The sequence below is a fragment of the Empidonax traillii genome, unplaced genomic scaffold (genome assembly GCF_003031625.1).
Source record: "Empidonax traillii isolate 1590-97213 ecotype Southwest subspecies unplaced genomic scaffold, ASM303162v1 scaffold1262:size201849, whole genome shotgun sequence".
In the NCBI taxonomy this organism is placed as follows: Eukaryota; Metazoa; Chordata; class Aves; order Passeriformes; family Tyrannidae; genus Empidonax; species Empidonax traillii.
Window position 1 is genome coordinate 114,900 of NW_020956455.1, and position 25,361 is coordinate 140,260.

General features: G+C 47.9%; 3 protein-coding genes across 4 annotated transcripts; 1 reads left to right on the plus strand and 2 right to left on the minus strand.

The window, feature by feature from the left end:
• Positions 1–318: 318 nt before the first annotated feature.
• Positions 319–3,696, minus strand: CKLF (chemokine like factor). Its single transcript, XM_027906228.1, has 4 exons — positions 3,576–3,696; positions 3,217–3,375; positions 2,297–2,392; positions 319–703 (listed from the first exon to the last, which is right to left on the minus strand). The coding sequence occupies exons 1-4, from the start codon at positions 3,642–3,644 to the stop codon at positions 599–601; spliced, it is 429 nt and encodes a 142-aa protein (XP_027762029.1). The 5' UTR covers positions 3,645–3,696; the 3' UTR covers positions 319–598.
• Positions 3,697–3,926: 230 nt separating this feature from the next.
• TK2 (thymidine kinase 2) lies at positions 3,927–16,234 on the plus strand. 2 transcript variants are annotated; one of them, XM_027906226.1, is made up of 10 exons: positions 3,927–4,047; positions 4,958–4,995; positions 5,512–5,586; positions 6,968–7,021; positions 8,960–9,049; positions 10,030–10,103; positions 13,670–13,758; positions 14,048–14,127; positions 15,325–15,405; positions 15,801–16,234. In XM_027906226.1, the coding sequence occupies exons 1-10, from the start codon at positions 3,927–3,929 to the stop codon at positions 15,897–15,899; spliced, it is 801 nt and encodes a 266-aa protein (XP_027762027.1). In that variant the 3' UTR covers positions 15,900–16,234. The 2 variants fall into 2 exon arrangements, with proteins under 2 accessions (XP_027762027.1, XP_027762028.1); XM_027906227.1 differs by lacking the exon at positions 3,927–4,047 and adding an exon at positions 4,073–4,159.
• Positions 16,235–20,151: 3,917 nt separating this feature from the next.
• On the minus strand, positions 20,152–24,126 carry LOC114069446. The gene is made up of 2 exons (XM_027906224.1): positions 23,827–24,126; positions 20,152–21,721 (listed from the first exon to the last, which is right to left on the minus strand). The coding sequence occupies exons 1-2, from the start codon at positions 24,124–24,126 to the stop codon at positions 20,252–20,254; spliced, it is 1,770 nt and encodes a 589-aa protein (XP_027762025.1). The 3' UTR covers positions 20,152–20,251.
• Between the last annotated feature and the right edge of the window lie 1,235 nt (positions 24,127–25,361).

A 25,361-nucleotide genomic window follows, 5' to 3' on the forward strand; every position in this document is an offset into this window, starting at 1 on the left:
CGGGGAGGCTGCCAGGCTCTTTTCCGTGCCGTCCTGGACAGATAAATCACGGAATCACGGAGCGGTTCGGCTTGGAAGGGGCTGCTGGAGGCCGTCGAGTCCAACCCACTGTAAAGCCTGAAATTCCAGGGATGGAAATGCCTCGGCCAACGCTCTAACAAGCATTCCCGTGGCACCAGCCAGCCAGCGGCCACGAGAATGAGCTAGGGAACACAAGGGTGGAAAAAAATTCCGTTCTAAGGATGTTTACCGGTACGTGACACCTTTAAGTACACTTAGTAAATAAATAATATTAAATAATGCACTTAAGCTCATTTGTATTTTCTTTTTATTATAGAAAGAAGAACAACTATGAAGTTCATTTTCATACGGGTAAAAATGTAATTAAGTTTAGAAAAACAGGACCATTTTCCGTGAAGCTTTAACTGCAACACTGAAACTACATTTGGAAACGTCTGAAAATCTTATAAATGATACTTGCAAAAACATACATCAGTGCACAGGAAATTCCAAAGTGAACACATGAAAGTACAAATTCTTTAAAAGAGAGTCGTGAAACAATCATCAGTGGAGAAATCCTTTTACTAACATGGCAATCTTATTTGGTAGGAGCATTCCTTCCTCTTGGTCTAGCAAGGCTAATCTTCTTGCAAAGAAGAACCGTGTCGACAACGCAGAGAACAAGCAATATAAGACCCAACACCTACAAAAATAACCGTAATGTTAGTTCCCCCTAACAGTTCCTATCTTTTGTGTAGTGAGTCAGCTACTGTTCCTCAAAGCAAACACATCTTCCTAACTTGGTTCTGCCTTTGAAACACGTGTGTGATTTGAGAGAGCTGATAAATTAAATAACACCCGTGTTTACATCCCATCAGCCTCTCACAGAGCCGTCTACACCCTGCTGTGTTTGATGTTTGTGTGAAGCCTTGGAGTTGGTGTGGTGCTCTCCTTGAAAGCTAAGCTAATGCTGCATTATGCCAGACAATGCTTTTATCCTAAATGAAAGGCCTCCTGTCCCTGTGAGGATGGCTTAATTAATGGAACTGCTATGGAGAGAAGTCAGGGAGAAAAGTCAAAATCTATAGAAACAAGCCTAGCAGGAAAAAAAAGTACTGCTCTCCTCTGAACCTTTGAATGGGAAACATATCCCAAATTGAAGAAAATGTGCAGAAGTATTTAAAAAAATAGACTACCTCAGGCAGGCAACTGGAAAAATGTGTTTGCAGCATGGCCTTGTGGATTAATTTGCTCAGCTCCCACCCTTCAGCCTCATCCCACACACACACACCAGGGTTTTTTTATGCAAGCACTGAATTATCTGATCAGAGAGAATAATGCTGAGGAGAGCCCAGCTCATGGCAGTTTGTGCCCCAGGAGCACAGACTGTGGGGCAATTCTGTTTCTCCCAGAATTGAAGATGTCATACGTTCTGCCCAAACTTGTTTGCCCAGCTACCTGCTTAGTCTGCTGCTCCCACCTTTAATTTCTATTAACTTCCCAACCAAGAATATAAATTCTATTCTAGCACAGGCAGTCACTTGACCAGAGAGTCTCCTTTTTGCTTAGGATGTTGTTGCCAGTGAGGACATCAGCTTCTCATCTTGCCGTCTCCTAATCAGATTTTGAGAAACCCCTGTGGCAGGTTTTAGGTTTCTTTGGGTTGCTTGTCACACTTCAGCTCCTCTTGTACTTCTGGAGACTTTAAAAAAAGACTTTCCCTCCTTACTGTTTGTTAATTAGTTTCCATTTGAATTAAAAATACCAGTTGCTTAAACTATTAAACTGGTTTGATCTTAAAAACACAGAAATCTTACAATCACAGTATGAGCAAACCCCCTTTTCAACTGATGTAATTCCTCACTTTGTGTCAGCAAAAATAATGTACACATCAGGAGGGAGGTACCAGCATGCCTGCTAAAAAGTTTCAACTCTTCTTAGCAGGACTAGTTAGGCACTTCTTCCTAAACAGTGTAACCAAACTGGATATTCCTAAAAGAGCTGTGGATTCTCTCACCTAGGACTTCAATCTGTGGAAGTAAATCCAAGTTACACAAATTTTTCAGTGTTGGTACTTCTCTGCAGTAACTCTTAAATCTTGTAGTGTTTTTAAAATACCATTGATTTTAGGATTATTTTTAGTTACATTGAATGTGTATCCACTTTTATTTGTGACTGCTGAGCGTGTTCTTCCAAGACAGTTGTTTTCGTGGTCCCACCATGATGTAACTGTACCAAGAGGTTCAAATCACGTGCACTTTAAGAACTGAAATTCATTAACAACGTTCCTACTTACTCCTCCAGCCAGTGTCCCCTTGTTGCTCTTGACTATTATTGCAAACAAGCACACAACGAGGAGGAACAACGCTGCAATCACCGAGTTGAAAATATCCTGAAACAGCCAGTGGAAGCAAAACATTTATTCTGAACACACCTGAAGAAGAACGTGGATAGCTCCCAACACGGTAAGGGTCTTTAAAAACGACTGGTTTGCTACGGAAATAAGTTACAGCAATATCCCAGCGAGATCGACACTGACACCCAGTGGTTTCGTGGTAAAAGGAGCGTTTGGGATAAAACTTCCTCATTTTACCTTTTTTTTTTTTTTAGTCGAATTTATGCAACTTGACTACACTTGTCAGACTGCAGGAAATAGATGTGCGAGAGGGAGGTAAGAGAACTCGTTAATACTTGAGTGAAAGTGTATGTCTGATTTGTGATGTGCAGGATGCAGAGCACAGTGTTACACAGGGAAGGGATCGGTGCCCGTTTAGGGAGGGGCTGTCACCAGATCTACCGGGCTATCCAGGAACTGAGGGAACAGAACACTCAGTGAGGAAAACCTGCTTCAGCATCCACGGAACACTGGGCTTGCTTTAACTGGAGAGAAACAGTCACAGAGCTGACTGACAATGACCCTTTTGATGGGGGATCCCTTCAGATCCAGGCCAGCCAGTGCACACAGCCAGGGCACCACATCCACAGCACATCAGGACTCACATCCTGCACATCAGCACCCACAGCACATCAGGACTCACATCCTGCACATCAGAGCTCACATCCTGCACATCAGAGCTCACAGCCAGGGCACATCAGCACCCACAGCCAGGGCACTGGTACTCGCAGCCCATTGGTACTCACAGCCTGCTCCCCGGTACTCACACCAGGGCACATCTCTCAGCTGAGTACCCACAGCCGGGGCCCCTCGGTACTCACAGCCAGCGGCCAGAACAGCCACCGCATCTTTGCGTCGAGCCTGAGCAGGTAGAGCAGGAGGAACAGGAGGGTGATGCCCATCTCCAGCCCGGCCAGCGCCGTGTAGGCCTCGTGGGCGTTCGAGGCCACGAAGCAGAGGAAGGTGGCCAGCGCCAGGAGCTGCGGGACAGGGGGCACGGCGGTCAGCGCTGAGCCGGGCCGGGACCCCGCCGTCCCTCAGCGACCCGGGCCGGGACCCCGCCGTCCCTCAGCGACCCCGGCCCCTCCTCGGCCGTTCCGATGGCACCCCCCCGGCATCCCGGCCCCTCCCCGGCCCTTCTGAGGACACCCCCGCTGCCCCGGCCCCTCTCTGGCCGTACCAGCCGGGCGATCTTCAGCACGCCCCGCGGGGAGCGGGGGAAGGCGCGGTCCAGCTCCAGGCACGCCATGGCGGCGGCACGGCCCGGGCAGCGCAGGGCGGCACCGGCACCGCTCCGAGGGACAGCCCCGGCACCGGGGAGCTGCCAGGGGAGCTGCCGGGGCGATGCCGGGGGAGGAGCCGGGGAGATGCCGGGGAGGAGCCGGGGAGGAGCCGGGGAGGTGCCGGGGAGGTGCCGGGGAGGTGCCGAGGGAGGTGCCGGGGAGGATCCGGGCCGGCCCCGCCTGTCGGCGCGGGCGGAGGAAGTGCTGTATCGGCGGCGGAAGGCCGTGCGGGCCGGCGGGGATGGGCCATGTGGCGGCGGGGCGCGGCCTGGGCGCGGGGCCGGCGGGCTTTGGGCGGCGCTGCCCCCGGGCCCTCGGCGGGAGGCACCGGACCCCGCTCCCTGCTCGGGCCCCGCGGCACCGCCGGCCGTGAGTGCGGGGCGGGGGTGCGGGGCTGTCCGGGCGGGGCCGCTGCCCCTCGGGATGGGCACGGGCGGCTGCCCGGGATGCACTGGAGCGGCTCTGCGAGAGCAGGAGTGGGGTCGGACCTTCTAGGGGAACAGGAGCGGGAGTAGAACCTCTGGTGCGGCTTTGGGGGAGCCGGAGCAGAGTCAGACCCTCTGTGGGTGCAGGAGCAGGGTCAGACCCTCTGTGGGTGCAGGAGCAGGGTCAGACCCTGGGGGAGCAGGTTCAGGGTCAGACCCTGGGGGAACAGGTTCAGGGTCAGACCCTGGGGGAGCAGGTTCAGGGTCAGACCCTGGGGGAGCAGGTTCAGGGTCAGACCCTGGCACTCAGGCCCTTGGTGCCTGCAGGCGTGCCCGGCCCCTCTGCCCCCCATCACTGCCTTCCTGCCCTCTGTGGGGTGAGGGGTCCCCTAAGCCCAGCATGGCTTGCACAGGTTTCACACCGCAGTTCTGAGGTGTGAGGCACCTGAACCGCTTGTCTTGGAGCCTTCACCCTTCCCCTGCCTTGTGGCTGGGCCTGTGGACCCAGCAGGGACTGCTCCCTGACTGGCCTTCCCGAAATTCACGTTTCCCCAGTGCCAGCCGAGGAGCAGCAGGAATAGCAAAAACCAGGTTGGAAGTGTTGGCACTCACCGTTGGACTGTCGGTAGTGTTAACAATGGTGAACTTCAGCTAAAACTGTGTCAGTCTGTGCCAAATGTGCCTAGTGCGTGACCCAAGAATGACCTAAAACCTTGAAGGTTGGTAGTTTAGCAAATACTCGTATTAAGCAACAGAGAATCTAAAAACTTCATGGAGGGGCTCACTTAAGAGGTTCAGTGTAACTATGTTATGAAGACCTCCTTGATTTTAACTGTTGTTTATTTCCATTCTAGATAAATTTCTGATAAAGAAAGATGATAAAAAGAGACTTGTAAGTATTTGCATTTTTTTCAGAAAATGAAGTAAAACGTGCAGCCTCTTTCATTGTAATTTCATTATAATTTGAGCATAGTCAGCTGTTGGCTGTGCCTGTGTCACTGTGTGGTACTGGCTCATAGTCAGTGCAAGGCTACCCTTGTCTAGTTCTGTAAATTCCAATAAAATTATGAGGGATTTGCGAGGGATAAAACGGTGAGGGATTCTGTTGGGACAGGTGACAGTTTGGGGTCAGTGTTGCATGTGTAGCCTTGCCGTTGCCCTGTACAACCCTCCCTGGGAGGTGGGGATTTTTATTTTTTTTTTTTTTAAATTTGTAATTTATCACTTGAAGCTATAAATTGTTTTAAGACAGCTGAAAAAAAATTCTCTTAGTTTATTTTAGTTGTTCAAGTTTCTGAAAATAAAAACGTAGTGCCTCTTAAGGCTTTAGCAATCCTTCCCGGGAAATAATCTCGTCACAGTGTACATTTTCACACACACTGTTCTCACAGTGACTGTTTCTCATCAGATATGCGTCGAGGGGAACATTGCAAGTGGGAAAACAACATGCCTGGATTATTTTGCTCAAACCACCAGCATTGAGGTACTGGATCTACAGTTCTTTCTTCCCAACGTGCAGCAGTTGCTTGTCCTGACAGAACTGGCACTTTGAAAGTGTTTTCCTCATGCACATAGGAAGGAGCAGCAGGTTGTGAGTCAGGAGCTTACTGAGATGCCTCCCCATCTCCCAAAATTTTGTACTCAGATTGCAGAAAAGAAAGTAATAAAGTACAGAGTGCCAAGAGATCAGTCAAACCTGTGGATCAGAGTCTGTACCTCTGCAAAGTAACAGCAGCCCACAGGGGCTGGGCATGTTTGGACATGCCTGTTGGCCATCTCATGTCACTGAAATCTGAGAGGTGTGTCTTGTAATAAGCAAAGTAAAGAAGTAATGATGTAAAAATACTGATGTCACACACTTGAGATTCTAGTGAATAGATGGCTTTTCTGAAAAATAGAAAATCTGTTCAGACTATTCCTGAAGGTTTCGTAGACTGATTTGGTATTTGATTTCATGTTGCTTAGAACAAGATTGAGGGAAGGGCAGGCTTATTGTATTTTTAAACAAAAACAAGATCAAACCTCAGTGAACAATTGGTTTTGTGTGCAAAGTGAACAATTGTTTTTGTGTACAGCAGATATTAATACTTTCCCCAGCAGAGCTGGCAATACATTTGATAACAAGTTTTAGGAGTTCCCATGGAAGTGCTGGGTTGCCAGATGTTATTTGGTAATTTAACAAAAATGACTCCTATGGAGTAATTAACTGTTAAGCCCAAAGATAGCAGACTTTAATTTGCATATAGTTCAATATTTTTTTAAGTAGCTAGTTAACTCTCTTAAGCCTGGCTTTGTGGTTGGAGTTTTAGACCCTGTTTGAACCAGGTAGGTCTTGTGATTTTACCTATTCAGGGTAGAAGCTTTTCTGATTAGTTTTGTAAAGGTTTTGAATACATTTAGTTTGTTAGAACACAAAAATAAAATTAAAACTAAGTGATAGCAGTCTGATCCTCTTTCTGCCAAGTGTTACTTTATGAGACATGAATTTGTGAGGCAATGGGCAGGTCATTAAATGGGCAGGACTCTGCTAAGCAGTTCTTTCCTTTATGTGGGACTGATTTTGACCCAAACCAAAAGAAATTCTCTCCAGGCTCATGAGGTGTTTTACTTTGACAGTTTAAAAATGCTAAGATGGTGTCGTACATTGATATTTTTGTATTTTTACAGTTTTTGCTATTACTTTTTGTGTTCAGGATTCAGTGCTGTTTTTTTAAGGGGGGTAAGCTTTCCAATACAAGTCGTGAATACTCTGACTTACTGAATGAGTAATCCTTAAAAGTAGATGCAGCCTTGTAGAGTCACTTAAAGTGTTTTGCATCTAAAACAGTTTAACACGGAGTTAACATGGAGTTCTTTTTAACAAGGTCTTGAAAGAACCACTGGTCAAGTGGAGGAATGTTCGTGGTCATAATATCCTGGTAAGTGACAGGAGTGGTGTCTGCAATTGCAGTGACTGTTCTTGTAGAAATACACGTGTGACAACTCCTTACCAACCAGCAGAACTGTTTTGAAAGGTGTGGTCAGAACCTCACACAGCAAAAAATAAAGCTTCATGAAGCAAAAGGTTTTTACAGTGATTAAGACGTAATAGAAACATCGCATATGGTTTTGGCATCCCATCTTACATGGGATGAGCTGAAGAAATTCCCATAAAGGCAAGCCCTGAGTGTGACAGTTGTTTCTAAATCTGCTTATGCCTGTTTCAAAGAGTCACTCAAAGTGAGGGGTGGATCTGATCAGTTAATGATGTTTGACAGCAACACTCTGCACAGTTGTGGTGTCCCAACATAAGAAGGACATGGAACTGTGGGAGCAGGTCCAGAGGAGGCCACAAAGGTGATAAAGGGACTGGAGAACCTTCCCTGTGGAGACAGGAGGGGAGAGCTGGGGCTGCTCAGCCTGGAGAGGAAAAGGTTGTGCAGAGACCTCACAGCACCTTCCAGGGTCTGACTGTTCCTCAGGACAGGACACAGGGAATGGCTTCCCACTGACAGAGAGCAGGGTTGGATGAGATATTAGGAAGAAATTGTTCCCTGTGAGAGTGGGGAGGCCCTGGCACAGGTTGCCCAGAGAAGCTGTGGCTGCCCCATCCCTGGAAGTGTCCAAGGCCAGGTTGGACGGGGCTTGGAGCAACCTGGGCTGGTGGAAGGTGTCCCTGCCCATGGCAGGGGGTGGGACTGGATGAGCTTTAAGATCTGTTCCAATTCCTTAACATTCTATGATTCTATGACTGCTGAAGATTAGGAAAGCTCACCCCAGCTGAGGTGTTGAGGGTTTGTGTTTTTTGGGTAGCAATGGCTCCTTGGAACTGTTCCCCAGGAGGATGTCCCTGGGTCACAGCTGTGCTCTGCCTGCACTGCACTCCACTTTGCTGGGCTGGTGGAACTGGTTCCTGATGTCAGTTCTGCTTAGGGATCACCTGCCCTGCAGGAACCTCTCTGCTGGCTGAGGACAGATCTGTGCTCAGGGTGGTGGAATTTGCTGCCAACACAGCACTGTGGACACACCCCGAAGCACACAAGGCCAAATGTGTGTGTGATACCATCAGTGCTGCCATAGGTCCTCTGGAAAAGTAAATTCTCCCTCCTAAGAGTTACTGATGCCTTTCTTTCTTATTGTTAGTAGAGAGGTGGGGAGTGCTTGGCATCAGCACAGCAGTCTGTGTGTTTTGGAGCACTGAGAAAGTCTGATGTTGGGCAGGGACAGGAGGAGGAGGTCAGATCTGTGGGCTCAAGCTGTGCTGCTGCCTTAGAACTTGTCACCTCACCAAATAGACACTGAATGGTGTCTTATTTTGAGTGACATCTTTCCTGTGCTTTGCAGGATAGACTGTTGCTGGTGAGTGTGTGTGTGGAATTGCAGCAGTCAGAAAGGTGGAGGAGCTCCCTGAGACATGCTTTGAGGATCCTGTAGGAAGAACAGTGGTGTGTGTTCCAGGACACCTTTTCTGAGGCCCAGACCACTGGATCATTTATGATTTCTGGCTGGACTGGGTATGCTGAGAGTCTGTCAATGCACAAAAATAAAGTAGTAGATTTTTTTTTTTTTTTAATTACTAAACATATTTGAACTACCTGACATGAGCTGTGCCTTGGCTCTGACTGTCCCACGTGCAGAGTACTTAATTCCTGCTGACTTCAGTGAGCCTTCCACTTAGGACACCAGAGCCATAATTCTGACACCTGCACTGTGCAGAGCAAACCATCCCTTAATTCTTGCCAAACCTGGTGCTGGCTGTGTAAGTGCCCTTCTTGTAGCAGTGCTGTTGTGCTATAAGAGCTTATTAAATACCACCTTCGCTGTGTGGCTCTTTGACCTGACAGATGTCTGTGTCTTCCTTCCATCCCTGACCCCAGGGTTTAATGTACCAGGATGCTTCCAGGTGGGGGATAACCTTACAGACCTACGTCCAGCTGACCATGTTGGAGCAGCACACCAGGCCAATGGTAAAGAGACATTTCTTTTCTAATTTAAAAGAGAATTAGGTGTGGTTATGAGTGCTAAATGCTTTTAACCTGGTGTTCAGAAGTTAGGATCTGTTTGTGTTCGTTCTTTTTCCCTGCAGTGAGGAGGGATTTTTGTGGTGCAGAGACACTGTGTGTGCTCTGGGGGCAAAACATCTGCCTCCTGCCTGCTCAGAACTTTCACTTCCCCAGACCGATGCTGCTGCTTTGGCACCAGCCTGAGGAGCTGGAATCTCCCTCATCTCACCTCAGTGACTTGTCTGTAGTTCTGCTATTTCAAATCTTTGGCAAACATTAAGTAATCTTGTGTTAGGCTTCATTTAGGCCTTGCTTCTTGTGTTTATTCCAAGTGCTTTTAATGTTTTCTACTGCTTTTATGTCAGATGGTTTACATTGGTTTTTCTTGTAATATTTTCTTTCTCTCTATTGATTTTTCACGTTCTACATTTTTACCAAGATTTGTTTATTCTCTTTCCTTCCAATTCTTTTCCTTACAGTCCATGCTGTCTTCCATTCCCTGATAACAAGATGTGATCTTAGGTGCCATGCTTCTACCTTAATGATTGTTGTTAAGTTTTATTTTCTGGGTCTGTGTCAGGGCAGACTTTCAGCAGTACCTCCTGTGAGTGATACTGCACATACAAGCATTAGGTTTTTGAAGAGTTGTTTTGCCAAGACAATAGAAATCCTGTTCTGCTGCAGAAAAAGTTCATTCCAATGAACCAAATGCTGAAATTGTGTACGAGTAACAAATCAGTTATGTAGCTGCTAAATAATACAGTGACCGTAAATAAGATCAGGAATCCTTGTGTTTTTTTTTGTGGTTCCCACCCTCCCAGTAAGTTTGTTTGTCACAAAATCTGAAAGAAAGCTCTGAAAATCGTGTGTGTTTCATATAATGTGCAGTGTGAAGAGATAACAAACATGCTGAAAAATGTACACTGTCAAGTTTTATTTTGTAGACTTCCCCAGTCCGAATGATGGAGAGATCAATTCACAGTGCAAAGCACATCTTTGTGGAAAATTTGTACAGGAGGTATGGTATATGGATTTCTACTTCACTTTCCTGGATTAATTAATTTTTATAGATGTCTGTGTGTATATATATATATATAATCAACTGGCAGTTTCTTTGGTAATATGCATCCAAGTGGCAGTGAAATCTGTCAGTTCTGTGCTGGAGTGGCAGTATGCTGTGTCAGGATGTGCTGCCCACTGGGAAAATAAAACCTGTAGGACATGGAGAGCCTTTCTCAGCAGTGCTGCTGTGTTTTTGGCACAGAGTATTACTTGGACAACATCTATTGAAGTTATCTGCTCTCCAGCTGAATACAAAAATCCTGCTAAATTAGAGCAAACACATGCTGAACAGGTTAAAAACCATGAGGGTGTGAAGAATAACACTGTAGGAAGGAGGGAACTAGGTAGTGTTACCCAACCTGGCACCCAGGACTGGTGTTTCTTGCAAGCAGGAACTTGAGGGAGAAGCAGGAACTCGAGTCACTGCTCTGGCTCAGGATTTACAGGACCAAAACAGGCTGCAAACCTTGGCAGGCTGTGAGTAAAGAAAGAACAATCACTTATTACCTGCCCCAATGTCCAACTCACCCCTCCCAAACTAACCAAAGCAGTGCAGTAACCACCACTGAGTGTTTTGGGGTTGGTTTGTGTGGAATGCTGACCTTCTGTTTAACAGGCTGTTGTTTCAGGGGGGTTTTCATTGGCCTCGAGGCACGAACCAGTTTGTTGCCACAAGGTGTCATCCGTGCTGCAGGAATGGCTTTGGAGGTGGGGAGAGACACAGCAGGATGTGAGGCAAACAGAAAGACATTATTTGTTTTTAATGACTAACTTTTCTTTTTCTCTGTAGACAAAGTGCTTTTGTCCCAAAGACTCAGAACTCAGTTGCTATGAGGCAAAGTCTGGTTGTGTCAACTCCATGTGGTAATTCTGTAATAACATTTTAAGGGCACCTGAGGCGTTCCATGGCTTCAGCACCCTTTAATGTTGGATGAGAAGCATTTGCTTTGTTTGGTTGCAGCAAGATGGAAGGCAGCTGGGGCTACCAATAGCAAGCCAGAAGAAAAGGGAGTGTGCAAGGATTTTATATAAAACAAGGAGTAATCGGGGCTGTATGAAAACAGCTATTTTGTGTCACATTAAAGAAATAAGTAAATCTGGCCTCCCTCATACCCTGTGATTGGTAGTGGCCAAAAGCAAACTGCAGAGGAAAGGTTATTTTGTGCTTGCTTTTCTGTAAGAGAAGGTACTGCTTCGGGTCCCAGTCCTAAAGATGGAGAAGAATCGTGGAATTGTTGAGGTTGGCAGAGACCTTTAACATCATCAAATCCAACTGTTCCCCAGCGCTGCCAAGGCCCTCACTAACCCCTGTCCCCAGGTGCCACGTCCACATGGATTTTAAATCCCCCCAGGGATGGGGACTCCACCCCTGCCCTGGGCAGCTGTGCCAGGCATGGGCAACCCTTTCCATGAAGGAATTTTTCCTGATCTCCAACCTGCCCCTCCCCTGGCATAGCCTGAGGCCGTTTCCTCTTGTCCTGTCCCTTGTTCCCTGGGAGCAGAGCCTGCCCCCCTGGCTTCCCCCTGCTGTCAGGGAGCTGGAGAGGCTGAGAAGGTCCCCCCGTTGCTGTTCTCTCGTGTCTACACAAACTCTGCTCCTTTAGGAGAATGGTCAGTTGAAGCCAGGGATGAAGAGCTGTGGGAATATCAGGGATATCAGTCACTCAGTTTTGGCTCTGCAGGCTTTGTCCCAGAGGGGGAAACAGAGAAAGATGCCCAGCAATGATGGAAGGCTTCAGTTGTGAGCAACTGTGGGGGTGGCCGTGGCAGGCAGAGAGAGGCATGAGTGTCCAGGGTCTGCCACTGCAGCCTGAGTGCAGCTGTGTCGTGAGTCTGGCATGAAAGGCACGCTCATGTCAGGTGTAAAACCAGGAGAAGTCCAGATGTGTGTGCAGGATGTGCTGCAGGGTGTGAGCACCACCCATTCCCTCTGGCCCCCTGGAGTTCATAGTTACGATACAAGGCTTGGTCTGTTCATGTTCAGCTTCTGCAGTGAAAACCTGGCTTGGTAGGAGTCAAATGTCAGCAAACCTCAGAAATGAGAACACCCCTTTGTGCCTCGTATATTCCCTGTATTTTGATGGATCTTGAGCCTGATCCAGAATCCTCACAGGATTATCCAGGGCACTCCATGACAAAGGGGGAGCAAAGGCAGGTTGTCTGTAGGGCAGGTCAGTGCAGAAGGGACTTGGATGTTACCATCTTTTAGAGTAAGAATAGTGGTGCTTTTTCTTATTTCCAATTCCTTTTGACCTTCCGGTTTTCCCCATCTATCCTGGAGCAGAGCAGCACCATCAGTATTTGGCTTATGTAGGTCCCTGCTACCCAGGAATGGATATGAGTGGTGTATTAGAAGAATAGCAGTGACTTGTTATCCCATTTCTGGGGGGGGATATCCCATTTCAGGAAGTGGGATATCCCATTTTAGGAGGGGGGACATTCAGCTGGATGGCAGATAAAGAATGGAGGGGGTACAAATATGGATTTTGCTTTCTTACAAACTTAAAGGGCAGTACCTTTCTGTTTTACCTTTCCTCAGTTTTGCCAGTGATCGAAGCACGTTGCCAGGAGAATGGCTTAGAAATCTGTGGAATCTCGTTCCTCACTACTGACATTGTTGTAACTGGTGTGAATCATTCAGCTGCAGAGGACAGGAGCCCTCCAACTCCATCTCTGTTTATACTTTTATTGCAGAGGCATTTAGGAAGGAGTGTGGAGTATGTGTTACTGTCACCAGCTTTGAAGACAGGATAGTGTAAAACTAGTAATATTTGACTACTAGGAATATGGTAATAAGTGAAAAATCTGATACTAATAAACCCAGAATGTTTTTATTATAAAATACTAATGTGATTCTTAACATGTTCTCTGTAACCCCCTGTCTGATATTTTATTATTCTTGGTGAGGTAACTTTAGGACAGTTGTCTCCAATGTTGTCCATGCTCTCTGAGTACAGAGCTCCAGTTAAGCACGTTGAATATCTCACTACTCTTCCCACAAATATTTCTTACAGTGGCAGTAAATTTGTTTACAGAGTCATTATTTTTTCACTGTTCTTTACTGTGGCTTCTGTAAGGAATTGTCAGTGCTGCTGAGTAAACCCAGCCCTTCTGGTGACATGCACTGCAGATGGATTTGAGATGATCCCGATCCAAAGAACCTGAGCAATAAATAACCACTGACACTAATTTGTTGTTGTTGTGTGAATGTCACTGTGGTAATGTTTTCTTCCTTGTCACCAAGTAATTATGTTTTAACTGTAGTGGAAAAAAATAATTAGTGTTTGTAACTGTTAATAATAGAAACTTTGTTTTAATAAGTACTGAAAAATATTTGGTCTTTCTCTTGTATAGACAACAGTTTATGTGGCCTTCAGTTTGGGTGGGAGTAACACTGGTGGTGTTTTCATTTCATACATGCTGGAGTAGATGGGGAGCAATTCTAGTCAGGTGAGAAAACCCAGAGTTTAGAATTGATCTCTGCATGCTGTTCAGTGAGTGATGGCTCTTCTGTTTGCCCAGTGGAAAAATGCCCGAGGTGGATTATGCTGTGCTGAGTGAGTGGTTTGACTGGATCAAGAACAACATTGACGTCTCAGTGGATTTGATAGGTAACATTTCAGTGGGATCTGGAGGGCTGTGTTTCTGGGTGGGCTTCTTTACTGGGAGTAAAAATAGTTCTTGTTTGTTGGGTAATAAATAATCACATTGCTCATTATAATAGTGGCAGTAACATGGAGCATCAGACAGCTTGGATTTGTGGGTGGTTTGTGGATGGATTCATGGTAGTGCCAAAGGGGGGCTCAGTGGTACCCAAGTCAGGATTCTTTCCTTCTATAGTTCTCCTTTGCTTTTAAAGCTGATCCTTGATCATAACTAGTCTAATTTTTGTTATAACAGTTTATCTGCAGACATCTCCTAAAGTTTGTCATGAGAGGTTAAAAAAACGATGCAGGGAAGAAGAAAAGATCATTCCTCTGGTAAGGAGTTCCTCCAATATATGTGGTTACAAGGAGCCTTAAAAACATAATGATTCCAATCTAAATACTAAAATGGTACCCTGAGCGTACTGCCAAAATGTGGTGCAGCTGTTTCCACTGCAAATTAGAACCTGAGTATTTAATTTTGATTTATTTTTAAAAAGTGATCTGTCATGCACACTGACTGTCCCAAGTGTTATGTTTTAGTAATCATTGTACTGTTGCTGACTTTAGGTGCAGTATTAATCAACTGTTAATCTTCTCTAAGATGTAAAAAGTCAGTTGCTTTTGTACCATTAAATGGCATAAAAGCACCCAGTTGAAGCACAAATACTGGTGCTGGAGGTTTCTGTGGGCACTGTGTTGTCTGCTGTTACCAGGATGTTTGTGCAGGAAAAGTGTCTCTGCTCGTGTCTGAAAAGAAGCAACTTCTGGAAAATTTTAATTGTGGGAATGTTCTTTAAAATTAACTGTGGTAGTGGAAGATCCCTTTCCATGCCAGTTTGGTGACTGAATTAACCAGGGCTTGTAAAGAAAGCCTGAGCAGACACAAATGGAGTTCCATCTGCACACACAGCATGTCTTCTGAACCTCCAGTACAGGCAGCCCAGGAGCTGCATTTTGGGCCATGTGAAATTTTGCCTTGAGAATAAATCCTTGTTATGATGGAATGGAAGAGTCCTCGTGTTATTTGACAGCTCTGCTGAGGGCTGGGGGAGCAGTTCTGAATGAACAATGTGAATTAAAAACCACCAGTAGTTGATGACAGGCAGAGAAGCTTTTAGAGGAAACTGAGTCAGGAGAAAGTGAACTGGGAGTTTTAGGAAAATGTATTGACACCCAAAGTGCCTCCAGTAACATGTTCTGGGCAGCCTTGCTCTTTCTGGGCTTAATTCTCTTTGTTGGATTTTCCTCTGTAAAATCCTGAACCACATTATACCTGTGGGAGACAGTCATGGTTGCTTGATCTTAAAAGTTGCCGAGAGCTCCTGTAAACTGTCTTTGAGGTTCTTCATGGAGTAAAACCTTGTGCTGGGAATTCATTTTTCACGAAACCTTCAGATGCTTTCTTTATGTTTTGTTAGTGGAAATATCCAATGCTGGCTTTTCTGTGTGTTTAACTGCTTACCAAATGGATAAACTGCAGTGTGTGTTTCATCCCTGGGCATGTGTGTTATTCCAGTGCCTCTTTTCCAGGAATATTTAGAAGCTATTCATGAGCTCTATGAAGAGTGGCTCATTAAACGTGCACTGTTTGAGGTTTCCTGCCCAGTGCTTGTGAGTATCACTTTAATTATAACCAATTAGGCATGTGGAGGATTGTACTTTTCAGATAATAAGAGCATTATTTAGTGGTAAAAGTAAATAAATCTGCTTTTGTGGTAACCTTGGAGAATGAGAACCTCATAAGACTGTTTACAGATGTGTGGTGTATAGCATGAAAGTCTGGTTTTCCACCTCTCTGTGGAATTTGAGGGTCTGTTCACTGTGATTGGTTGCAGGATCAGCCACGTAACTTTTCAGGGAATGCCAAATTTCAAACAGAAAGTGATTTGGACAGACCCCGGGAGCATCTTGGTTTGGCTTCAGTGCTAGTCCTCTTCTGTTCTGCTCAAAACCCCCCGTGTTTTATGGTGTCAGGTATTTCTAACGTTCATGTTCTTCTTTTCAAGGTTATTGGAGCTGACCATGACATACAGAAAATGATAGAAAAGTATGAAGAAAAACGGGACCAAATACTAAACCCTTCTGATAGACAACACCATTTATAGAAGCCTGTGCTTGTTGTACCAAATAGTGTTTAGGAAGTCTGATTTGGTATTTTTAATATTTAAATAGAACTGGTTTTGGTTTTGCACTATGCTTTGTAGAATTTTGTGGAGTTATCGCTATAAAATGTCCAAGTCAGGAACAGAATATAAACCAATTCCTTTTTATGTTTTTCGGTTCTCCGTCAGCTTTACTGTGTCAAATCTCTTCAGCTAAAATATGGCTGTTTCTCTCATTTCCCAGTTCACTGCTACTTCCTAGAAGTAACCTCTTCTTTATTTTTCCCTAAAGACAACCCTGGTTTTGTAATTTAAAATAAATGTTTTGTTTCTACCTGTCTCTGAAGCAAAGAACTGAGGCTGCTGTTGGTGAAGCCGCTGGGGTGAATTGAAATGACACCCAGTGCCTGGTGTGTGCATGAGGGAGGTGTTTTTATCACAGTCAGCCCAACCCCAGCAGGGCCATGGAGCAGATCACTGTGGGTGTGCTCACACAGGACAACCAGGGCTCAGGCCCAGCCAGAACGGGTTAGAGAGGGCAGGTCCTGTCTGACCACCCCGATCTCCTCTCATGACCAGGTGACCATCTGGTGGATGAGGGGCAGGCTGGGGATGTGTCTGCCTGGCCTTCAGCCAAGCCTCTGACACCATCTCCCACGGCACACTCCTGGAGAAGGCTTGGACAGACAGGGCACTCTGTGCTGGGTCAGGAACTGGCTGATGGCTGAGCCCAGGGAGCTGCATCCAGCTGGGATCTGGTCACCAGTGCTGTCCCCAGGGATCAGTGCTGGGCCCAGTTCTGTTCAGTACCTTTATTGATGAGAGAGTTGAGTGCACCATTAGCACATTTGGGTGTGGGGGTCAACAAGGCCAAGTGCCAGGTCCTGCCCTTTGGCCACAACCCCCTGCAGCTCCAGGCTGGGCAGAGGGGCTGGAAAGTGCCCAGCGGGAAAGGCCCTGGGGGTGCTGGTGACAGGGCTGTACATGAGCCAGGTGTGCCCAGGGGGGCAGGAGGGTCAAGGGCACCTGGCCTGGATCAGGAATGGTGGGGCAGCAGGACCAGGACAGTCCCCATTCCCCTGTGCTGGCACTGCTGGGGCCACTCGAGTGCTGTGTCCAGTTTTGGGCCCTCCCTGCAGGAACACTGAGGGGCTGGAGCGTGTGCAGGGAAGGGAACGGAGCTGGGAAGGGGCTGGAGCAGCAGGAGGGGCTGAGGTTGCTGGGGGGGGCTCAGCCTGGAGGTTGTACTGAGGTGGGAGTTGGGCTCTGCTCCCAGGGAACAAGGGACTGGACAAGAGGACAGTCCTCAGCTGCACCAGGGGAGGTTTAGGCTGGACAACAGGAAGATTTTGTTCACTGAAAGGGTGATCAGATGTTGGAACAGGCTGCCCAGGGAGGTGGTGGAGTCCCCATCCCTGGAGGTGTTCAAGGAATAGAAGAGGTGGGATGTTCTTTTATTATTAAGGAAGCAAATGAAGTGCATCAAGTGAAGTAGCTTTGTTAAACAGGTCTCACCAGTTTGAAATCTTGGGTCTTACTCTAATCCTACCCACACTAGTGCAGTTCCAGTGAACTCAGCACGGTCCTTCTGCTCTACAAGGACACTACAGTGTAGCTGTAGTTCTGTAGCAGTTCCCACGCAATTCAGAGGCAAAAAAAAGAAAAACCCAAACCACAGATTTGTAAGTGATTGCAGGATGGCTTTCAGGCTGTTTCACAGCCAGCTTTCTGTGGAGGCCTTATTTCTCTCCAGTGTTCATGAGATCCCAAGCCCTGCTATGGCTGAGGAACAGTGAAAACACAGTGCACAGAAAGGCATTTGTTGTTCCTTTCAAATGGTTATAAAAAATCCTAAAATTAATTGATTTCTTAACTGCTTCAGATTCTCAGATTTTACTTCTTTTTACAAAGAAAAATACAGGTGGTTCTTTGGGTTTAGATCATGATCAGTTTATTATGACCTGCAGGTACTTGGACAGTGAACCAGTGGGGGTTTCATTCAGAACTCTTCAGCTCAAGTGTTGAGCTGCCCTTCTCTTGTGCTTTACCCTCTGTATGTTCTCTTCAGGGTAATCCTTTTAATGCAGCAGTTTGGACTGTTTTCACCTTACCTTTTCTGGGTAATTTTAGGGGAATGATCCCTGAAGTACAACATACATGTAATTTATTTCCCCTAATAGTTTTGGTTGGTTTTGCTGGGGCAAGCAAGGCATCAGTGAGCATTTTGATCACATACTGCAGACATTTGTCTGGCACTTGGAGGACATAAATATCCAGTGATGTGGCCTTTCAGCACCATCTGATGGCATTGCTCTTGGAGATCACTGCCTCTCCTTTGCAGTATTGTGGTAGGACTAAAAATCTTGCATTGAAGGGACTGCACCAAGTCAGGAAATGCAGTTCATGTCTTGGTAGTCCCACTTGATGGGTTATTTTTTTTTCCAAATCACTACAACTTATTAATGATGAGTGCACTGAGCATTTCCTGGATTAGTACTGAGTTAATACTAAGGCTTGTGATCCCAGTAATGCCATGCTATGGGCCTGTTGTAAATGTTTAGAATTCTAGCTTAAAAATAAGATTTTGTGTGCTAATTGATTCTCTTTCTTATTGAAGCTTATTTGTAGGGGGATAGTGATTATTCTTAAAACCTTCTGTTAAACTTTCAAACCTTTTTCTTCTACAAAAGAGTACAAAGGAGCTGCTTCTTTGGAAACGCTTCTATACATTTGAAGTTCAGTCATCTGCAGTTTGTTCTAAACTCTGACTTCATTAAGGGTTGCAGAAGCACAAGATGCATGTTTTGCACAGTCCAGAAAATCTCACTTAATGGTTTAGCCCAGAGGATGTCACTGTGATTTGTCAGGAAAGAGTCCTGTGAACAGTTTTTGTCTATAATAACTGTTTCTCACAACCTCACCCAGACCTGGAGGCAGCCCTTGGTGTGAGCTTGAGCAGAGTTCTGATCCCCCCACACTGCTGGAACCAGGGGATGGCAGAACTTCATCTATTAGTTGTTCATAAAGCAGATCTTTACGTTTAGCTCCTGAGCTTTTTCTAGTGCAATCCATGTGCTTCTCTTTGAATTTTTTGAGGGCTGGACGTTCAATTATAAACTATTCATACAAAATTAATTTCAGCTAGTATTTTAACGACACATGAAACAACAAAGCACTATTAGCATCCAAAGCACAGCCCCATGTTAGCCACTGTGAAGAAAACTCCACCCCAGCCAAAACCAGCACACATTGAAATGCTACTGGAAAAGCTACTTGATGCAGTATTAAAGTGTCCTTCTGGGTAACAAGTGTATAAAGAAGCACTGAAGACTGTGTTTAAGTACAGTACCAGTGGCTAGGGGCTTTTCTAAATTAATTAAAGGTTGTGTGTGCCAGAGGCTCTCCCTGCTGGGACTCAGCTTCCAGCTGATCCCACACTCTGCTCCAGCACACAGCATTGCCACTTCCAGAAGATCCCTGATCCTGGCTCTGGTGTCACTGCTACCCTTCTCTGCTGACATATCTTCCTTGACACTAAAAGGGCAAAGAATGGCAGTTTTTCTCCTTAATTTTAGTGAACTGGTTTACAGAAAAATTCCGTGAATTCTGGTGCGGAATGAAGTGGCAGGAGCAGGGACAAGGGAAATGGCATCAGCAGCTGGATCTCTTTCCTGGTGGCGGTGAACAGTTATGCTCAAAGCTTCTCTTGAAAACTGTGGTGGTAGCCACAAAATATTCTGGTTATAAATGAAGGCAGGTATAAAACCGGGAATACAGGTTACTGCCTCTCCAAAACCATGAGTTTAATAACCCCAGGGCTGTTTCCCTCTTCAAACCTCGAGGAACGTGGTCAGACTTTCTAACCTTGTTCTCAGCTGCAGGCAGGGGGAAGATCAGCTCAGAGCAGCTTCCAAGGAATGCAGTGAGCTAACAAACATGAGTACACTGCAGTACAGCATTTGTGAAGCCAGAAAGCTGGCCCTTCCACTTCAGAAGATTTACCTTGCACTGGAAGAATAGTCCAGGAACAGGTCTGTGAAGGGGGGAAAAAAAAGCAGCATGCTTAACTGAAGAAAACCTGTCTGGCATTAGAAACAGCCAGAAGGAATCTGGCTAATGAATTAAATGGATTGAAATGTATGGAAGTTTACCCTTTAGAAAGGGTTTCCTTGCCACAGGGGCCACTAAGACTTTGTGCAACTACTCCTGCTTTTTACTGTCCGAAAGCAGTGATGTGGTTTTGGTGGTTTTTTTAAACTGTTTCAACAAAACTAATCATCTCCTTGAAAAGATGATCAAGGCCACAAGTGAGAGGCAAAAACCCCAGGCAGATTAGAAATAAAGCACTGGTAGAGTCAAGTGTGATGGCATAACATTCCTTGGTCGGTCCTGTCAATAATGACATAAGGCTCCTGGTTTTCACTGAGTTCTGAATTCCAGTTCTCCAGAGTTACTTCACTGGATTCAGGAGGGTCAGGTTGAGGCTGCAGGAGGGCCCTTCTGTCCCGTGTGCTGGTCCTCCTTGGGTGTGGAGGGTGAACATCGATGCTCTGTGGTGGGATGTAGGTGAGGTTGGGGGGCTCCCTGATGTGCCTGAAGCCCTCAGAGGCCGTGTGTGTCTTACCAGTATCCATGAACAGTCTCTTGCCATCAGAACCAGTGGTGGAATGCTCCGAGGATGGCTCAGCACGTGCAGCTGCCCTGTTGTGCAGCTCAGCATCAGCCAGGTATGTGTGTTTGAGTTTGGAGTGGTTACATTCTCTTATGTGCCTATCACTTGCCCTTGCACATGCTCCTGCTGCAGGCTGGCCAGTTTCCTCCACTGGATACATCAGATCTTCCTGAGTGTCCTTGATCTGCAGTTTTGTGAAAGTTAAAGACAGATCACAAACCTCCTCCTCCCTGGGGACAGTCTGGGCAGAGGCAAAGTCCGTGTAGGGCAGAGACTTCAGCTCACCGGGTCCCTCGGCAGGGTCTGGGTCTACGCAGTTCATGGCATCCTTGATTTCTGCTTCAATGGATCCTGGGGGCAGCTGTGGAGCTCTGAACTGCACAGGGGCTGAGCTGTCACAGGGGCAGTCAGCAAACATGGCAAAGGCTGGGGGGCCGCTGGCTGCTGGTGACAGCGGCACAGGCCCCAGCTCAGCCCCAGGTGGCTCCACAGCCACTGCCAGGGCACATTCCTCACTCACACTGGCTCTTGGCTCTGTCTCAAATGCCTTTGGAGAACGACTCTCACTGAAAATAGGTGTTTGTCCAATGACAATGTCACTGTATTTGACCAGGAAGTCCTCGCTGTCCGAGCACTGCCCCGGCAGCCGCACGCTGTCGATGCCTTGCCTGGGGAGTTCCGGGGGGCTGGCGGTGGATGGAGCAGCTGCTGCCTCAGCCAGCCTGTCCTTCATCTCCACACTCCCAGCAGCCTCAAAGGACAGAGGGCAGGGAGCTGAGCAGTTCTGCTGAGGAGCTAGGCACAAAGATGCCTCACTGCTTTCCTCCTTTTCCAGGTTTCCAGCGTCTCCTCTCTGGGGTGGCTGATCCCTGTCCTGCTCTCCCTGGTGCCGCTGTGTTTGTGTTCTCTCCTGCAGGGGCTCCTCCAAATTGCCACCTTTTCCTTCACTTGTCATTTCTAGGATGGTTTCGCACTCGATCCTTGCCAGGAATATTTCAAAGGCAGTCTGCTTTGTTTCCTCATTGTTTCTCTGTTTGACGAGTGAAAACTCTGTTGCTGTTGTCGCAACGTACCCTATTTTCTCCAGGAGTGCTTTGACAGTGTCATCTGGGAGCACTGATTGGATGTAGTAGACAAAGTTACCAGTGAATGTCTGAAACAGAATGAAACACAGGAAAACGCTGAGGGAAGGGGGTGGAAGAAAACGTGAAAGACTGAAAATCAAAAATACTTCAGAAATTGCTTACATCTTTCAAAAAAACCCGTGTTCCTGAAAGTCTGAATTGTGAATTGCAGTGAGCGAGGCTTTCCTAAAGCATTGTTTTGTCAGCCACTCAAGCACAGTAGTTTCAGTGAAGTGATGCCAGTTGAAACCTGCTGAGGTCCTGGCTAAGAGTATCAGCACTCAAAAAGGAAGAGAATGAGGAAATTATTTTAGTCAAACTAGAGAAAATCAGAAATAAATCTTATGTGCTCTATTGAAGAACATAAGCTTTTTTAACAAACAAAGATTCACAGACTAACTCAATGAGGTCTGACCTTTTCCTAAAAAAAAAAGCAAACAAGATGCACTCACTGTTAACTGCATTTCCTAATTGGTGACAAGGCTGTAACATTTTCTTTTCCCATGGTTCAGATTCCTGCTGTAACTTTACTACCTTTGAATGTAATTGCCATTTTCTGAAAGCACCTTTTTGAAGGCAGACCATCCCAGCAGAAATATTGCCCAAACACCTCTCTTTGCACAAACTTTCTGCAAAACACGAAGAGAATGCTGCTCTTGCTGCATAACAACTTCAAAAATCAACATGGGCTTGGTTTTAGAGCTACCCCAGACGTGAGGCCTACTTTGCAAAGTGGAAGTGGTTTTTGGTTTTGTCTGAAATGCTGTGATAGGAGAGACTCTGTCGAGCTGAGCATGATCAACTGCTGGCAGGTCAGAACACAGCAGAAGTGGGAACGCAAAGACAAGACTTCCACCTTGTTTTCAGGCTGCCCAGCTTGGGACAGACTCACCCACTGCCTAAGGCTGACACCTGAGCACTGATCTCACAAGCAGAAGCTTCAGGGAGAAAAAAACTGCCCCCCAAAATGGCCACAGTTATGGATAATGTAGGACTGAACCTCGGCCCATTCTCAATGGTAAATTTGTCAACAGGGCTTTGCAATCCCCACCTTCTGCTCCTTCTGGGAGTGCAGGCACTGGGGGACAGCAGAGCAGGTGAGAGGCAGCACATGTGAACCACTAGCCATAAAGCCAGTAGCTTCTTATCCAGTCTGCATATACACAAGGCACTGGTGGTTCTCCACCTTGTGCCTTGCAGTAGAATGAGTAGAACTTTGGGTTACCCACAGTGGTCTGCAAAGTTTAATTTTAATGAAGCCTAAGATTTTGTGTTAGGAAAAGCTGACCCCACCAACTGTAGGAATGATTATCTTATGCTTTGCCCTGTTTTAGGGAGACGAATGAGAACAGGAACCTACAGCTCTCTGAGAATCCACAGGGGGGACCTGCGTGCAGGAAGAAGGAATGAAACGGCTCTTCCTCACCAGGACACGCTGCTGAAGGAAGGGCAGTAAGTTTGCATGTTGGGTGTTGGGAGTTTCTGTGGAGATTTTGCAGGTGTGAAGATTGTGTCTCCCGTGGGCCATGAGACCTGCGGGGTGTGCTGGGGGAGTGGGGTCACCGTGGCCACCTTGCCGTGAAAGGCAAGTTTCCTCTTTCCCACCCAGTTTCCTGCCCAGCCCCAGCCAGCCCCTTCTTACGGCAAACACAGGGGAGGGCACTGCCCCAGCTCCCTGTCCTGGGCAGGATGTGTCCATGGCACTGCCCCAGCTCCCTGATCAGGGTCAGGATGTGTGCATGGCACTGCCCCAGCACCCTGATCAGGGTCAGGATGTGTGCATGGCACTGCCCCAGCACCCTGATCAGGGTCAGGATGTGTGCATGGCACTGCCCCAGCACCCTGATCAGGGCAGGATGTGTCCATGGCACTGCCCCAGCACTCTGATCAGGGCAGGATGTGTGCATGGCACTGCCCCAGCACCCTGATCAGGGCAGGATGTGTGCATGGCACTGCCCCAGCACCCTGATCAGGGCAGGATGTGTGCATGGCACTGCCCCAGCACCCTGATCAGGGCAGGATGTGTCCATGGCACTGCCCCAGCTCCCTGATCAGGGCAGGATGTGCCCCTGGCCCCGCTCCATCCCCGCTGCCCTCCCCGGCCCGGCAGCGCCGGCTCCCCCCCGTGCCGCACCTTGAGCGAGCGGATCTCCCTGCGCCAGGGGCACAGCAGGAGGTTGAGGCAGAGCAGCTCCAGCAGCTCCAGCGCCTTCACCAGGTCGCGCAAGGCGCGATCGCCCCGCGCCCGCCGGCACCGCTCGGCCACGGCGCGCACGTCCAGGGCCCCGCCGTGCCCCGGCAGCCCCGCCGGGCCCCGGAGCAGCCGCCGCGCCCGGGCGGCGATGGCGGGGTCGGAGCAGGGCCCGGGCCGGGCCGCGACCCGCGACAGGTACAGGGCCCGCAGCGCCGCCGCCTCGGGGCCCCGCGCCGCCATGGCCCGCACCGCCCCGCTCCGCCCCCGCCCGCCATTGGCCGACGAGCCGCCAGGGCCCCGCCCCCTTCACTCGCCATTGGCCGCGCCGCCGAGGACCGGCTCTCCACTGGTGCTACGGGCTGTCAGTCAGCGCGGGGGCGGAGCCCCGGGAACTGATGTCGGAAGGGGGAAAGACACGACATGGGGGCGTGTCCTGTCATGGGGGCGTGTCCTTTAAGGGGGCGTGTCCTGTGAGAGGGCGTGTCCTGTCATGGGGGCGTGTCCCGACGCTAAGGTTGTGTCGCGATACAGGACCGTGTTCCACAGCGGTGCTGTCCCGCAGCGGTGCTGTCCCGCAGCGGTGCTGTGCCGCACGCAGGCTCCCTCCCCGGCTCAGCGCCGATTCACACCCCGAGGCGATGCATCTCTGTTTTTATCGCAGCTCTGCAAAGCAGCGAGCCGCGGGTAACCCACGAGGGGCTGGCTCCCCATCACCAAAACCTTACACCACCTGTACATTTTAACAAGCAAAGGCATCGGCGTTCCTTGGTCACAGGTTACATCACCTCGCTGTCAATCAGTGCCCCTGTTGGCTCGTTGTCTCTCCAGTGAGCGCACAGGGGCAGCTCTGCCCTGCTCTGGAGCCGGGTCCGTTCTGGGCTCAGCGGCTCCTTGGGTGGTCCCGATCTCCCACTGCTGGAATTGCCTTTCCCCAGGCGCTGCTCAGTCCTGCCGGTACCACTCCTGGTGCCTCTCACCCAGACAGCCCATTCCTCTTGGGATTGTCTTCCCTTTGCCTTAAAACACAAGGTCAGCCAGGGGTAAACATTCTGAAATCACCTGTGTAATCATAACTGTGCAGCTACAGCTCCTGACTGAAATTTTATTTTCGTTGTTAAAGTTTGATTCAAATCCTGAGGGTCTGGATGTCAGTGTGAGGGTGTGCCACAGGCAGCGAGGGTGTGTCATTGTGTCGGGACATGTCACAGCAGAACAGTCACACTGTGTCTGGGGAACAGCTGGAACAGAGTTGTGTCTGCTGAGGTGGCTGGCAATGTCCTGGAATGGGTTTAAATGGAGGTCAGGTCCAGCAGCTGGAACACACACCTGTGATCCGGCTGATTTTGCTAACCTTGAATTTGGAATCTGAACTTTTGAGTCACCAACTCAAGTGGCTACTACAGCACTGGGCACCTGTGTGACTTCCCAAACCAGTGCTGGCATGACCTTAATTTTTGTGTGGACCGGTGTCAGCA